Source organism: Pleurodeles waltl, chromosome 3_1 (genome assembly GCF_031143425.1).
Source record: "Pleurodeles waltl isolate 20211129_DDA chromosome 3_1, aPleWal1.hap1.20221129, whole genome shotgun sequence".
Classification (NCBI taxonomy): Eukaryota; Metazoa; Chordata; class Amphibia; order Caudata; family Salamandridae; genus Pleurodeles; species Pleurodeles waltl.
In genome coordinates this window covers 525085638-525103549 of record NC_090440.1, presented here as the reverse complement: position 1 = coordinate 525103549, position 17912 = coordinate 525085638, and the positions used below count along the sequence as shown (strand labels likewise).

The following is a 17912-nucleotide window of genomic DNA, read 5'->3' as shown; positions in this document are numbered from 1 at the left end:
AAAAGCCGCAACTGCAAATGTATCGACAAAGATACGCAAATCTTTAATACCAGTCCGAGCGTCAGCCGAGCGCTGTGGCCAGACCCACACAAATCTGGAGCACGAATCTACAGCAACCAATATGTATTTGTATGCACTATCTGGTGTCAGTGGACCACAATGGTCCAAGTACACACACTGTAATGGTCTATTTGATATCAGAAGAGGAGTCTGCTGCGGGCGTCTAGCCGACGATGCTTTAATTTGTTGACAGACGTCACAACAAAGGACATACTGCTTTGTCTCCTTATAGAGACCAGGCCACCAATAATGGGCCTGTAAAAGCGAAATCGTGGCAGTCACACCAGCATGCGCAGATGCCACCCCTTCATGCGCTGCAGAAATTAATCGAGGTCTCTCAATCTTATTCGGTAACTCACGTACAGCAACGCCTGGAATATTAACAACAGCATTTAGTGCACCACTCAAGCAGTAACTATATTTAGAAGGGAATCCTTTAGGAAATGGCGTGCCATCAGCCGTAGCTTTTATGGCAGCCGAAATCTCTATGTCTGGTTTTGAACTCGAACGAGTTACCGCGGCTACAGTGGCGATAGTCACTGCCGCCTTTGCAGCCTCATCAGCCAAAGTATTCCCAGCAACGTGTATTCCAACGCGCTGGTGTCCAAGTGTATGTACAACATGGACTTTAGGAAGCGTCTCTTTCAGACCCGCAACCTTACCCCACAACAATTTATGTTTAATGGTGTTGCCTTTAGAATCTCTGAACCCATTCATTTTCCAATAATGCAGATATTCATTGAAGGATTGCACACAGTAGTAGGAGTCACAGACCAGCAAGGTCAATATCGCCGGCTCTGCATGCTCCAACGCTAACAAAAGAGCTTTGAGCTCAGCCAGCTGCACCGTGCAATCTCCCAAGGTTTTAGTATAAGTATGTCGGGGGCAGAAAACTCCCCCCTGCATAGTCCCGCTCACCACCGCACAAGCAGCAGAATACTGTTGTTTAGTCCCTACCGCCGGTTGCGCAGAGCCATCAGTATACATGACCACTTCATATTGGTCAATAGGTAATGTGCCAGCAGGAACCGGGTACTCTATCTCATATTGAAGAAATTCTTGAGTCTGCAGCTTAGGGTCAAATATGTAATCCACATCAGTGGCCGTCAAAGACGTAGCCCATTGTATCCACCGCGGGTGTAAAGCTTTCGAATTAGGAACACTCGCTTTTGTAACAGCCTCCAAGGCCGGAATTGGGGAAACGACAATAATGTGTTGGCCCTGGGCTAGCGGTCTTTCTTTGATCACAGCCATCTGTACTGCAGTGAGAATTTTCTCAGTCTGTGCAAAACGTTGTTCTGCAGCAGAATACAAGTGGGACTTGTATGCTATCGGGACTGTCTCCCCTTCATTAAAGGTGACATACGTAAATCCAACAGCCCCAGGAATCACCCTGATGACCAAATGAGTTTTATTGTCCCGCGTGTGTAAATGTTTAACCGCTAAGAGATCATTCTGCAGCTCTCGCAGTATGTGTGTATGCTCAATCGTCCAAAATCTACTTGAAAAATTCGGGCGAATCAGTTCATATAAGGGTTTTATACGTGTAGCATAATCAGGAATGTAAGTTCTGCCAAAATTCAGAAACCCCAACAAAGACTGGAGCTTCCGAACCGTATTAGGAGGCTGCAGTAAAGCACATTTCTCCAAAAAATGTGGCGCCAGGCTCTTGCCCGCACTCGATAACTCATATCCCAGGAAAATAACACTGAGGAAGGCAATCTTCGATTTCTTAAAATTAAACTTATAACCAATATCAGCAAAACCCACAACAATGCGCGATACGCGACTGAGATGTTGTAGAATCTCATCGTCCGTCAAATAAATGTCATCAACATATGATAACGCCTCAGGGTCCAACTCGTGCAGAAGTTCAGTCATACGAGCCGAGAACAGTCCTGGGCTATTCTTATACCCCTGAGGTAAACGACAAAACTTTTTCTGAGAGCCAAACGCACTGAAACCGGTATAGTCCCGACTTTCGGGTGCTATATTCTGGCAGAAAAATCCATTCGAGATATCCAAGGTTGTTTTGTATTTTTTACGCACTATATTATTCATAAGCGCAGCGCTATGTGAATTCTGTATAGCATATGTGCGTGTATGACTATTCAAATGTCTGTAATCCACCACTATCCTATAGGAATGGTCCGGTTTAGCAACCGGAAATAAGGGATTATTCATCGGCGAGACACAAGGCTCAATCACACCTTGGTACTCCAATTGTGTAAGAATTTTCCGAACCGATGCCCTTGCTTCAAATTTAATAGGATATTGCGGCTGTGGCTGAGGTTCTCCTTTAATGGGAATGACATGATAAGGTGATTGTTTATCCCACCCCACATTATTTCTATATAGGGCGGGGGCTTGTGCTAGAGCCCATGATTTACCATATGACTCCGCTAGTTCTCTCGGAACAAGTGGTGAAAAGGAAGGCGCAATAACCTCCTCCCCAACTGGACAGTCGCGAAGTCAGGTGGCCAATCTTGTTCGGCCAACAGGACATCATATGATTTCACCATATGGTCCCAAAAGATGGCGTGTACAACGTGGTCAATGTCCCCTTCTAATCGTAGAGTCACAAGATATACTTGATCAGGATCAGAGACTCGCATATCCGCCGTCTCGACTTGTATGAAGTCATCAGTTGCTTTCGCCTCCAGATGCTCTAGAAGACTCCGGCGAACTATTGTGACCTCTGCCGCGCTGTCTAACAGCGCTAACGCCCATGTCTTGTTCGTCAAGAGAACTCTCTTCTTGAGCGGCATGTCTAACTGAAACTGCTGCCACTTTCTTCTTTTTAAACTGCTGTTTTTGTTGCAGCGGTTTCTCTTCTTGTTTAATAGAAACCTCTGCTGAGCGTTGTGAATCCTGTCTCGGTTTCACGTACTCCGTCCTCCGCTCTGACCGCCCACCTCTCTCACTTCTTTTCTCCGAGGAGTCCTGAAAGGAACGAGATTGGCGCGTATCAGTATATTGATATCTATCAGGCGTCTTCAAAGTATCCCTATTCCTGAGATTATACTTATTTTGTGGGGTCTCCGGTTGCGGAGACTGCCCACCATCTTTCTTAGGTGTTTGCTGTTTCTTATCCCAGCGCTTTTTCGCACCCTCAGGTTGCTGTTGCTTAGAATTATCCTTATTATTTTTACCCTGCAATTGTGGTTTCTGCGGTCGAGCCCCTAGGCTATCACGACCAATACTAGAATATGTTTCAGCTATTATTCTCGGAAGTTCCCGCTCCTGATTAATCTGCGGAACGTCCCGAAGACGCATTCGCACTGCTAGTGCTACAGCCTCCCCCTTGAGATTACTCAAAATAATAGAAGAAACCGCGTCAAAATTACCCATCAATTGCATGCCTAAATCCAAGGCAGGGGCAGCCCCATATTCATCCTGAATTTGTTTAAGCACCTCCGGCAAATTAGCCAAAGTCGGTGTACCGTGTGCTGTAGTATAGAGAGCGGCAAACACCGTGCCCCAAGTATTACAAAGATCCACCGTAGGAACCATCCCATACGGCAAACACATCGTCAAAATTCTATGCTTATCCTGAGGTCCGGTTTGGGGAAATACTGCTTCCAGCGTATTTATTTTTTGCGCCAGCCAAAATGGAGTCTCCTCACGTTTAGCCGGTACCTTGCCCATTACAGAGTGTACAGTGGCCGGATTTATTCCCGGCACCACCGCATGTGGATGAGCTGGAGCAGCACGCGCTGCATTAGTATTTAATGTCTGCATCACAAACTGAACTAATCGTCTGTACGTTGCAGTTAATTCCACATATAAACGACGCACTTCAGCCACTGCCACATTTGCCACTCCAGGATATGGTGTATATGTAGCCAATAAAGGCCAGGTCGGACCATCATTACTCAACGGACCTAACCGTACTGGTGTTACTGAATGTGGGAGGGCGCCATCAAGCCAATTATGGTGTTCTTGATAAGATAAAGGTATTTCTAAGTATGCATAAGCCCTGTATTGTCCAGGGACATTCGCAACAGTATATTCGTGAAAAGTATTTGTACCCCCATCAGCTGCTGGAAATACGACCCAAGAATAAAAAAGTTCTGTTCTATAGGCTGCATGGGCGTCCACCACAAAAGTGACCGGACCCCCCTGGACCGTCAGTCCATGTGCTATCAGATGACCCGTGAGCGGAAATCGCATATTAAGCGGTATATTTACTACAACTGGATTCGCCATTAGTATAACAATAATAGCTCTAGGACAGAGAAGGCACACCAATATCGGGGTATTCCCTTTCAAAGTTCAAGCTTGAACAACCAGCCACTAAGTAATAGGATGTACCCAACCTGTGGTGGCGGAAACCCTCAGCCCCACGGACGTCTCCGCATACGGAACCGAGGAGTCAAAATATATACGAGACCGAGAGAGTCAGTCGGACCCAAACATTAGAGCTAGGCCCCACGTTGGGCGCCATGTCGCGTGGGCTCTCATTATCCTAAATGAGACTACTGGATTTCTAGGCAGCAGGATCGATAACGGTGTGGGGGACTGAGTCTGACCCACGTGTAAGGAACTCTGTCACCCTAAATCCGGTTGTTGCTCCGGCTAACTAGCAGTGCCTCATTTCTCCCACGGGGAAGAAATGATTGGGCAGCCGAGCGCATGACATCTTTGGAACTTCTCAGGGAAGTCGTGGTCACTCAGATCCAAACCAACTCTCTCATTCACTATATGGTCTCATATACAAATGACAAAGACAGTATAAGTTTTATATAATGTTTTAATAAAACGACTGTATTTTAGATATTAAGGCGTGAGCCGCAATAACCAGAACAATACAACATAGTAGGATTGATATAGTAACCAGGAGAGTAAAACATAGAAATAAAGCTATCATAATTCCTAACCGTTTCTACTCTCCCTCTGCTTGTTCTATTTAGAGCACAGCATGTTAAGCTTTCAGCTTGCCTTTCTGTATCACTAGGGAGACGGACACACTCATACCTGAGCAAAGGCCTGTGATCTGGTTCAGCATCTGCAACGAGGCAGTCAGCGTCTAGTTGTGGTTCCCTGGTCGGAATCTCCCTCTTCATGTATTGGGACAAGGAAGTGATTTTATAACTAACATGTCATTGTGATCACAAAATGTTCCTGCGCAGGAATGGCAAGTCTAGACTCCTACCACGTCTATCAGCAATGTACCAGACTGTATCCTTGACTAAAGCACAGAGTGAATATGTTATGAAGAACTCCAGTGCTGAAGTAGGCAAAACAGTGTGATATGAATAAAAAACAACACCGTAGAACTGGCTATTCTGTAAAATAACAGTACGAAGCCTAATAGAAAGCATTTAGAGTAAAGTGCACAGAGGCTCTAAGCTGTTAGCAAATGAATAAAATATATTTAGGGCAAAGTGCACAGAGGCCTAAGGCCTGAAGCTAATGCGCAAAATATACGTAAAACTGACCACACTACAAAAGCACCTCTTCCGCCGTCAGCCAGGCCGACTGTGTCGGAATGAAGTCGTAATATGGCCGTCTGTGGACCGCCAACACTGGTGGTCTTCTGGCACCCACGACTCCGGCGGTCTGTTGAAAAGACCGCCGGAGTCATAATGAGGGCCTATATGCCTCAAAACATCGTAGCTGATGCTGTTGTGATCACACCACCTTTTAGTGTCTTTGTGTGGTGCCCCACTGTTTGCCATAAGTGCTAAATAATTGTTTTTATCTTCAAGGCTGGTGTGCTGTTGCCGTTCTTCTAATCGGCAGGAAGAAATCAAAGAACCAAAAGCTAAAGGGGTGCTATAGTTAGGTGAAAATGTCAGTTAAGCATACAGTTTTAAACTGAAAACATCACTAATATTCAACCATTTGTAGTTTTATGAGCTAACTATAACTTGAGCCCTCAAGCACTGCTTATGACCTCACATATTAAATCAATCATGATATGTTCAATGACATCATTGATGATATCACTGATGACATCTCAGATGACATCAGTTTTAGATTTTAGAATGGCGATCATAGTTTGTCATAAAAAGGGCAAACCATTTGCTTATTTTGTCTCACATTGGCTGAACACTTTGCTAATCATGAAAGTAAAGGTTCTAGCTAAATTTCTGGCCATCTGACTTTTGCAGTTGAGTGACATACAAATTATACTGACTCGTAGGGCTTTATGCCACTGCAATGTACCTGTCATAACCTTCAATGGTTGTTTGGAAGTCTATTAAAACGACAGGGTGTGCAAGAGATGACGGTTCTGCTGGCATTAGATGTGGAAAAGGCCTTTGATTCTGTGGACTGGGGCTATCAGATGTCAGTCCCGGTCAGAATGAGGTTTGTACCAGAGTTCCTTATCTGGATCTGTCTAGTGTACACTGATCCAGTTCCCAAAGTCAGGGTCAATGGGATGGTATTGAAGAAGTTTAGTCGGGGAGAGGGAAAAAGCAGGGGTGCCCTCTCTCCCCTCTGTTGTTTGATCTGGCTGCAGAGCTGCTCACCTGCTGGATATGGTTGGACGCCCAGATCTGGGGATTGAGGTGAGCTCTTGAATGAGATGCCATCTCCCCTTATGCAGATGATGTGGTGTTATGTCTGGCCGACCCCCTCCATCCCCTACGGCTCTAGAGATCCTGAAAGCTTTTTGGGAAATACTCGGGTAAACATACTCTGGCATAAACATGTGATGTTTCTGTTGAATTCCTGGTATCCATTGGCTGACTGGGCGTGGCCCCTAAAGTTGTACCTGAAGTTTTTTTAAATACTCTGGAGTATGTCACTCTCAACCCTAGAGAATTCCACAGACTAATTCAGGGCAGAGTTCTGGAAGAGTATAGATGATGAGATGTGATGCACTGGAAGAAAATCCCAATGTCCTTGAGGGGCAGGGTAGCCATATATAAAATGATAGCACTCCCAAATTCCTTTTTATACTCCAGAACACATTGTATAAAGCCCCGGGTGACTTTTTCAGGGCGACGGACACAGTGACTAGAACACTTTTAACCCTGGCTAGAAGCCTCTTCAAGGGTGGTGTAGTATTATTCGCCTTCTTGGGTATAACAGCTACTCGTGGTGAACAAGCGGGTCTTCTCTTTCTTGCAGGAGCCCTCTTTAAAGGCAGACTGCCAGGCGATTGAACCAGGGAATAGGAGGGGTTTGGGTTCCTTGGCTCCCATCACAGACTGAAGTGGTTGCCAAACTCTGGAAAAAAGCCACATTGAAATTAGAATGGAGAGGACGGTTAACATTAGAAAACTCCCAACCCCATGCCACTCTCAGGGAATCAGATCTGTTGCTGGATGTGAAAGGATTGGAGGTAAAGAAATTATGGGATTTGATTGGGATAACAAAACTGGGGGATATTTGGGGTCCGTGAAGACTCCTTCTCTCTGAAGTAGTAGAAAAGGAATATGAGTTGACAGACAATCAACTTTTTCACTATGCATAAATCAAACATGCCCTTGCTGGCTACATCAAGATACTCATGACGTAGTGGGTGAAACCCCATTAGAGTGTACTAGTCACTCACCTACTAACATGCAGTCTCACAAATTTACAAAACACTATTAAACAGTAGCCAGCTGTACATTGATACTTTTAGGAATAAATGGGAATGCGATCTGAGGAGATTAACAGACGAAGACTGGGAAGAGGCATGCCAATACCCTGGGGTGGTTGCTATTGGAGCGGACTTAAGACTGATGCAATTGAACAAAACTCCTCAGCAAACGTACTACACCAGAATCAGGCTATTCTGAACTCCAAAGACCAATGACAACGTGTTTGCTGCTGCGGTTGAGAAGGGGCACTGCTGCCTACTCTGTGGGACTGCACTAGGTGACAGTCGTATTGGCAGCAGGTGAACCTGTGCATTTCTAGTGATGGAGAAGAACCTGGCAGTAGATTCAATACTGGCTACGTTGGGAATCTGGGGAGACCGAAAGTTGCCCAGATATACCCTGCTGCTTTGTAATGTGGCACTAATAATTGCCAAAAGTGGCATTGTCTGACTTTAGGGAAGTGGTGTATGTCCTACCCTAGAGCTCTTTCAAACAGGTACGGTCTGGTGCATGCACGCTGAGCACACAGTGTATTAGGCCCAGAGATGCCTCTGGAAATTTCACAAGTTATGGGGCCCATGGCGGGGATTCAGGGAAAGTCGTTAATCACTCAGAAAGTGATACAGCCTGCAGTGAACGATAATTTAGAAGATGCAGTTTTGCTTGTGTGATGCTCTACTTTTGTTATGTTTATGTTACTCTACTTTATTGAATGCACAAATACCGTAAATAATTAACCAAACAAAAAACAGAGGCTAAAGTGATATTATAGTTGTGTTGAAATAACACAAAAAATAATGTTTACAAACCAAAAATCAATTAAATTCACTGGTTATAATTCACTGAACTAACTATAACTTATGCCACGCCATGCACTGCTTATGACCTCCGATATTACATCACTCATGACATGTTAAATGACATAATTGAGCCAGTCCTTGACCTAAGATGTTTGAAAGAGTATTTTTCTCTATTGGCATATAATTATGGAAAAAATGCCAAGCTTTTTGAAGACCTAATTTTATCATCAGTTAATATCCACGACAAGTACATAGGAGGCATGCCAGCCAATTATGATGTAGGGCCTGATTTAGAACTTGGCGGATGGAATACTCTGTCACAAACATGACAGATCCTGCATCCGCTGTATTACGATCCCCGTAACAAATAATGGGATCATAATACGGTGGACAGGATATCTGTTACGTTTATAATGGAGTATTCCCCTCCACCAAGTTCTAAATCAGGCCTTTAGTGAGCAGGAGTCTACTCAAAATATTCCTGCCAAAACAAAGATTCCAGCACTCCCTGCTCATCTAATTCTTTGCATTTGAACTTGTGGTCTGAAAGCCTGACAACATGTCAATGTCTGGAATCTCAGTTCCGATTCGTTGTTTGACCAAATACTTTCTATGTAGTTGCCAGTGTCTGCCATATTAATTGTATGATATTTACACCTACATCTGTCCAGAAGTCGTATCCTTGTATGGCATACCCTCCTGTGGGGTGCATGGTGTAATTGTTTTGGGGCACTCACTCACTCACAATGCCAACAAGTTGTATCTAGGTTCCACTCCGTTACCTACTTGCACTTCTGCAAAGGCCTCAAGATACAGGAGCTGGCCATTTGTGTTGATTGAAATGCTGGGAACATTTTGAGTCCGTAATGCTCTTATATGTGGCAAGAGGGCTTATAAGCAAACATTAGCGTAACATGTTGTATGTTCTTGTGATTCTCTGCAACTTTTGTTATGTAGTTGACTTACTTGAACAAATTACTTTTTTTTCAATCCCCTACAGATTCATCCGTGCTGAGCAGGTTATACGAGCAACCACATTAACCAACGCTTGTACAGACCTCTATGACCAGCAAGTTGTGTATTTGGAGCATGTTGTGGTGAAAGTTACTATATCTCACCCTCGACGAGGAGACCTACAGATTTTCCTCATATCCCCCTCTGGGACGAAGTCGCAGCTTTTGGCAAGGAGGTAAAGTGAGATATAACTCATAGCAGCATCTTGACTCTGTGAAGTGCCTAGAGCCCCTGGTAAAGGTAGACGAGGTGGCAATAAAAATAACAGAATCATGTCTGTGTTACAGTGATTGTTTCACAAACCCAGGAGAGGTAGTAAAATCTCACACTTTGCTTGATAAAATAACATTCATTCTAAGGAAATTGCATTAACTGGAAGGATCTCTGCTTTCTGTGCGATCAGTCTTACACCTGTTTAAACACTTCCAAATGACTGTTTTCATTAGTTATAAGTGCGTATGTATTAATATGTAGCACCCACTACTTCCAAAAGTGACTTCTTGGAGCTTGCTTTTAAGAAGGAAGACAACTTGTATACAAAGATACAGAGGAGAGACACTAGATTTAGGTGTTTGCTTAACCTAGAGTGATTTTCTACTCACAGAGCAATTGAGAGAATGTTACATCAGCAGGAGACTCAAGCCAGAATGAGATAGAAAAGGATGGTAATTGCCATGGAAGATAGTATGTGTGGGTCTGGTGGCTTAGTAGAGTAATGCATTCACTCCAGGAATCTGTTTGATATCATAGTCAAAGGTTTGAATAATGTTAAGCCTTTTAACCTTTTGAAATTGACAAAAAAGAATAATTAATAATATTGAGTTTCAGCAAAATAAGTATATTTTCTCCAGTGACAAGATTTTCCAAGGGTCAACGCACACTTAATATATTTGTTTTCTGCAGAGCAGCTGTCACAGAAAATGTGGGGCAAAATGTGGGGAATGATCATCTTGTGCTTTTCAAAGTTATCAGAATATTTTAAAATCATCGCCGTGGCCCATAGGAGCTAATGACTCTTACTTAGGAGAAACTTGCTGGGAAGTCATAGCTGTACAAAGTAGCAGCAAATCAAGTAGGCAGTTGCAGGAAAGAGTGGTGTGCATATGTACTAACAAATGCATAGAAAACATATTTATAGATTTCCCCATGTTGTTCACCAGTTCAGGGTCAGGGCCTTAGATGATTGCAGACCCTATCATCAATGCTTGTGCTCACATAAGCGGTTCAGTTCAACATTTTTTTGTGGAAAATTGTCATGTATCCTTTACTCATAATTGCCGATGGTTTTATGCTACACTTAAAAAACAAATTGCAGACACCATTATGGGGAAAATTGCTCTAATTATGATGACTGCACTCCCAAAACTTTTATGTATAATTCAGAATTTTCATTTGATCAAACTATAATCCTTATTTGAGACATTACAGGCCCACATATGGACATTCAATGGGGAGATAAACAACCCAGGGTCTCAATGGTCAAATGCAGACAGTCGGCAAACAAAGGTGAGCTTGACATGGCAGACATACAGTTACATACATTACCTATACTAATCTATAGTCCACACCAACGTTTCCGCAGTCACTACCTTGAAAGAAACTTGTTGGCACAGCAGATTAACACAAGAATGCCATCCTCTGGCTCCAAAACTGGCTCCCTTTGAGCAATAGAAAATCTGAATTCAGAGAATGAGACAGCATTGGCATCTCTAAATATGGCAATATATGGCAGATAAATCATATGAGATCTTTCACAGAAGTACAAGCATTGTGTCGAATACACAAATCACAGTTTTTTGGCTGCCCCCCACCTCACTAAGGGCCACATGTACAAAGCATTTTGCACATGGCAAACGGTGAATCAGGCCATTTGCGACGTGCAAAATGCAATTTGGGATGTACAGACCCATTTTTGCTATTTACCGAATTGCAAAAAGGGTTTGCGAGTCGCAATTAAGAAGGGGTGTCCCCTTCCTAATTGCGAGTTGCAGTCCCATGTATGATTGTTTTGTGACCGCGAATGCCGTTGCAAAACAATTGCGGTGCTAACCCATTCGCAAACAGGAAGGGGTCCCCATGGGACCCCTTCCCCTTTGTGAATGGCAGCAAAAACATTTTACACTACCTGCTCTGCAAAAATGAAAAGAAAACGCTTCATTTTCTGTTTTTGAAATGCATCTCGTTTTCCTTTAACCCCTTCGCTGCCAGGCCTTTTCCCCCTCAGGTGCCAAGCCTTTTTTTGGCTATTTGGGGCAGTTTGCGCTTAGGCCCTCATAACTTTTTGTCCACATAAGCTACCCACGCCAAATTTGCGTCCTTGTTTTCCAACATCCTAGGGATTCTAGAGGTACCCAGACTTTGTGGGTTCCCCTGAAGGAGACCATGAAATTAGAAAAAATACAGTGAAAATTTCGTTTTTTTCAAAAACATTGAAAAAAAGGGCTGCAGAAGAAGGCTTGTGGTTTTTCCCCTGAAAATGGCATCAACAAAGGGTTTGTGGTGCTAAAATCACAATTTTCCCAGCTTTCAGGAACAAGCAGACTTGAATCAGAAAACCAAATTTTTCAACACAATTTTGGCATTTTACTGGGACATACCCCATTTTTACTATTTTTTGCGCTTTCAGCCTCCTTCCAGTTAGTGACAGAAATGGTTGTGAAACCAATGCTGGATCCCAGACAGCTAAACATTTCTGAAAAGTAGACAAAATTCTGAATTCAGAAAGGGGTCATTTGTGTAGATCCTACAAGGGTTTCATACAGAAAACAACAGCTGAAATAAAAAAATATTGAAATTGAGGTGAAAAAACAGCCATTTTTCTCCACGTTTTACTCTGTAACTTTTTCCTGTGATGTGTCAGATTTTTTAAAGCAATATACCATTACGTCAGCTGGACTCTTCTGGTTGCGGGGATATATAGGGCTTGTAGGTTAATAAAGAACCCTAGGTGCACAGAGCCAATAAATGAGCTGCACCTTGCAATGGGTTTTAATTCTATACCGGGTATACAGCAATTCATTTGCTGAAATATAAAAAGTGAAAAATAGGTATCAAGAAAACCTTTGTATTTCCAAAAAGGCCACAAGATAAGGTGTTGAGAAGCAGTGGTTATTTGCACATCTCTGAATTTTGGGGGTCCCCATACTAGCATGGGAATTACAGGGAATTTCTCAAATAGACGTCTTTTTTACACACTTCCTTACATTTGGAAGGAAAAAATGTAGAGAAGGACAAGGGACAATAACACTTGTTTTGCTGTTCTGTGTTCCCCCAAGTCTCCCGATAAAAATGGTACCTCACTTGCGTGGGTAGGCCTACCGCCCGCGACAGGATATGCCCCAAAACACAATGTGGACACATCACATTTTCTGAAAGAAAACAGAGCTGTTTTTCACAAAGTGCCTAGCTGTGGATTTTGGCCTCTAGCTCAGCCGGCACCTGGGGAAACCTAGCAAACCTGCGCATTTTTTAAAACTAGACACATAGGGGAATCCAAGAAGGGGTGACTTGTGGGGCTCTGACCAGGTTCTGTTACCCAGAATTCTTTGCAAACCTCAAAATTTGGCCAAACAAACACTTTTTCCTGTCATTTTGGTGACAGAAAGTTCTGGAATCTGAGAGGAGCCACAAATTTCCTTCCACTCAGCGTTCCCCCTAGTCTCCCGATAAAAATGGTACCTCACTTGTGTGGGTAGGCCTAGCGCCCGCGACAGGATATGCCCCAAAACACGACGTGGACACATCACATTTTCAGAAAGAAAATAGAGCTGTTTTTTACAAAGTGCCTAGCTGTAGATTTTGGCCTCTAGCTCAGCCGGCTCCTAGCAAACCTGCGCAGTTTTGAAAACTAGACACCTAGGGGAATCCAAGATGGGGTGACTTGTGGGGCTCTGACCAGGTTCTGTTACCCAGAATCCTTTGCAAACCTCAAAATGTAGCCAAAAAAACACTTTTTCCTGTCATTTCGGTGACAGAAAGTTCTCGAATCTGAGAGGAGCCACAAATTTCCTTCCACCCAGCGTTCCCCCAAGCCTCCCGATAAAAATGGTACCTCACTTGTGTGGGTAGGCCTAGCGCCCGCGACAGGATATGCCCCAAAACACGACGTGGATACATCACATTTTCAGAAAGAAAACAGAGCTGTTTTTTACAAAGTGCCTAGCTGTGGATTTTGGCCTCTAGCTCAGCCGACACCTGAGGAAACCTTGCAAACCTGCGCATTTTTTAAAACTAGACACCTAGGGGAATCCAAGATGGGGTGACTTGTGGGGCTCGGACCAGGTTAAGTTACCCAGAATCGTTTGCAAACCTCTAAATGTGGCCAAAAAAACACTTTTTCCTGTCATTTCAGTGACAGAAAGTTCTGGAATCTGAGAGAAGCCACAAATTTCCTTCCACCCAGCGTTCCCCCAAATCTCCCGATAAAAATGGTACCTCACTTGTGTGGGTAGGCCTAGCGCCCGCGACAGGATATGCCCCAAAACACGACGTGGACACATCACATTTTCAGAACGAAAACAGAGCTGTTTTTTACAAAGTGCCTAGCTGTGGATTTTGGCCTCTAGCTCAGCCAGCACCTGGGGAAACCTAGCAAACCTGCGCATTTTCTAAAACTAGACACCTGGGGGAATCCAAAATGGGGTGACTTGTGGGGCTCGGACCAGGTTCTGTTACCCAGAATCCTTTGCAAACCTCAGAATTTGGCCAAAAAAACACTTTTTCCTGTCATTTCGGTGACAGAAAGTTCTGGAATCTCAGAGGAGCCGCAAATTTCCTTCCACGCGGGGTCCCCCAAGTCTCCTGATAAAAATGGTACCTCACTTGTGTGGGTAGGCCTAGCGCCTGCAACATGATATGCCCCAAAACACGACATGGACACATCACATTTTCAGAAAGAAAACAGAGCTGTTTTTTTACAAAGTGCCTAGCTGTGGATTTTGGCCTCTAGCTCAGCCGGCACCTGGGGAAACCTAGCAAACCTGTGCATTTTTGAAAACTAGACACCTAGAGGAATCCAAGATGGGGGTGACTTGTGGGGCTCTGACCAGGTTCTGTTACCCAGAATCCTTTGCAAACCTCAAAATTTGGCCCAAAAAACACTTTTTCCTGTCCTTTCGGTGACAGAAAGTTCTGGAATATGAGAGGAGCCACAAATTTCCTTCCACCCAGCGTTCCCCCAAGTCTCCCGATAAAAATGGTACCTCACTTGTGTGGGTAGGCCTAGGGCCTGCGACAGGATATGCCCCAAAACACGACGTGGACACATCACATTTTCAGAAAGAAAACAGAGCTGTTTTCTACAAAGTACCTAGCTGTGGATTTTGGCCTATAGCTCAGCCGGCACCTGGGGAAACCTAGCAAACCTGTGCCTTTTTGAAAACTAGACACCTAGGGGAATCCAAGATGGGGTGACTTGTGGGGCTCTGACCAGGTTCTGTAACCCAGAATCCTTTTCAAACCTCAAAATTTGGCCCAAAAAACACTTTTTCCTGTCATTTCGGTGACAGAAAGTTCTGGAATCTGAGAGGAGCCACAAATTTCCTTCCACCCAGTGTTCCCCCTAGTCTCCCGATATAAATGGTACCTCACTTGTGTGGTAAGGCCTAGCGCCTGCGACAGGCTATGCCCCAAAACACGACGTGGACACATCACATTTTCAGAAAGAAAACAGAGCTGTTTTTTACAAAGTGCCTAGCTGTGCATTTTGGCCTCTGCTCAGCCGGCACCTGGGGAAACCTAGCAAACCTGCGCATTTTTGAAAACTAGACACATAGGGGAATCCAAGAAGGGGTGATTTGTGGGGCTCTGACCAGGTTCTGTTACCCAGAATTCTTTGCAAACCTCAAAATTTGGCCAAACAAACACTTTTTCCTGTGATTTTGGTGACAGAAAGTTCTGGAATCTGAGAGGAGCCACAAATTTCCTTCCACCCAGCGTTCCCCCAAGTCTCCCGATAAAAATGGTACCTCACTTGTGTGGGTAGGCCTAGCGCCCGCGACAAGATATGCACCAAAACACGACGTGGATACATCACATTTTCAGAAAGAAAACAGAGCTGTTTTTTACAAAGTGCCTAGCTGTGGATTTTGGCCTCTAGCTCAGCCGACACCTGAGGAAACCTTGCAAACCTGCGCATTTTTTAAAACTAGACACCTAGGGGAATCCAAGATGGGGTGACTTGTGGGGCTCTGACCAGGTTCTGTTACCCAGAATCCTTTGTAAACCTCAATATTTGGCCAAAAAAACACTTTTTCCTCACATTTCGGTTACAGAAAGTTCTGGAATCTGAGAGGAGCCACAAATTTCCTTCCACTCAGCGTTCCCCCTAGTCTCCCGATAAAAATGGTACCTCACTTGTGTGGGTAGGCCTAGCGCCCGCGACAGGATATGCCCCAAAACACGACGTGGACACATCACATTTTCAGAAAGAAAATAGAGCTGTTTTTTACAAAGTGCCTAGCTGTAGATTTTGGCCTCTAGCTCAGCCGGCTCCTAGCAAACCTGCGCAGTTTTGAAAACTAGACACCTAGGGGAATCCAAGATGGGGTGACTTGTGGGGCTCTGACCAGGTTCTGTTACCCAGAATCCTTTGCAAACCTCAAAATTTGGCCAAAAAAACACTTTTTCCTGTCATTTCGGTGACAGAAAGTTCTCGAATCTGAGAGGAGCCACAAATTTCCTTCCACCCAGCGTTCCCCCAAGTCTCCCGATAAAAATGGTACCTAATTTGTGAGGGTAGGCCTAGCACCCGTGACAGGATATGCCCCAAAACACGACGTGGACACATCAAATGTTCAGAAAGAAAACAGAGCTGTTTTTTACAAAGTGCCTAGCTGTGGATTTTGGCCTCTAGCTCAGCCAGCACCTGGGGAAACCTAGCAAGCCTGCACAGTTTTTAAAACTAGACACCTAGGGGAATCCAAGATGGGGTGACTTGTGTGGCTCTGACCAGGTTCTGTTACCCAGAATCCTTTGCAAAACTCACAATTTGGCATAAAAAACACTTTTTCCTGTCATTTCGGTGACAGAAAGTTCTGGAATCTCAGAGGAGCCACAAATTTCCTTCCACGCGGGGTCCCCCAAGTCTCCTGATAAAAATGGTACCTCACTTGTGTGGGTAGGCCTAGTGCCTGCAACATGATATGCCCCAAAACACGACATGGACACATCACATTTTCAGAAAGAAAACAGAGCTGTTTTTTACAAAGTACCTAGCTGTGGATTTTGGCCTCTAGCTCAGCCGGCACCTGGGGAAACCTAGCAAGCCTGCGCAGTTTTTAAAACTAGACACCTAGGGGAATCCAAGATGGGGTGACTTGTGGGGCTCTGACCAGGTTCTGTTACCCAGAATCCTTTGCAAACCTCAAAATTTGGCCAAAAAACACTTTTTCCTGTCATTTCGGTGACAGAAAGTTCTGGAATCTGAGAGGAGCCACAAATTTCCTTCCACTTAGCGGTCCCCCAAGTCTCCCGATAAAAATGATACCTCACTTGTGAGGGTGGGCCAGGTGCCTGCAACAGAAAAAGGCCAAAAACTTGTAGAGATTGAGGGGATAGCACAGCGAGTTGATAAGCACATATTCTTCTTTTATACATCTTTAGGATGACTCTGCTTTGGGGACCCACACAAGTGAGGTGTCATTTTACTTGGGAGACTGAGGGGAACGCTGGGAGTAGGAATTTTGTGCTGGAGCGGTGATCGTACAAAGAAAAGCCAGGAAAATAAGCTTTTTTAAGCACATTTTGAGGTTTGCAGAGGAGTCTGGGTAAGAAATGTTGGGGGATCACTACAAGCCACACCTCCCTGGACTCCTTGGGGTGTCTAGTTTAAAAAAATGTCTGGGTTTGGTAGGTTTCCCTAGATGAAGGCCGCACCCAAGACCAAAAACATAGATGCCCTCTCCCCCGCAAACACAGGTAGTTTTGTAATATATCATTTTGATGTGTCCACATAAGTCTGTGATGTGCCAAACACTAAAATTGTGAAAAGAAACGCACTTAGGTTATGTGAAAAAGACCCCTCACCCACCAATCAAGTTGGTGGCATGCTTCATCATTGGGGTCCCACCTGAGACACCTAGCATGTCACAAGTGTGCTGCGACGTCTGATTACAGCGGAGCAGGTTTTGTCTTTTTTAACCACACATACTGGTTGGATTTGGCACAAGGGTGAGTGATGGTTCAGCAGATCAAATTTTATTAACAAGAGATTTCACAAAAGTGAAATGCACTGTTAATAACTGAAAGGCCAAAAAACTGAACCAATGACTCACAGCTCGTGAGCTGTAAAGCCACGGCAAGGCACCAACCCCTTTACAGTCCATTCACACACCTTTCATACATGAGCTGCACAAGACCATTCACGCCGCCAGCCACGGGCCCAGTACATTACAACACTCGCATCGACAGACAGCGCCACTCAAGGGCCCATCACTTTCATACACCCACATGCCTGATACGGCAATCACACCAACTGATGTGTGTGGACTGGCGTTTG

At 44.4% G+C, this 17912-nt stretch overlaps 1 protein-coding gene across 1 annotated transcript in view; it reads left to right on the top strand.

The window, feature by feature from the left end:
- Positions 1–17912, top strand: part of PCSK6 (proprotein convertase subtilisin/kexin type 6) — a 1406757-nt gene that overhangs the window by 1090563 nt on the left and 298282 nt on the right. Inside the window, exon 12 of the mRNA XM_069222809.1 lies at positions 9402–9590. Coding sequence (XP_069078910.1) covers positions 9402–9590 — 189 coding nt within the window. The remainder of the gene's footprint in view (positions 1–9401; positions 9591–17912) is intronic.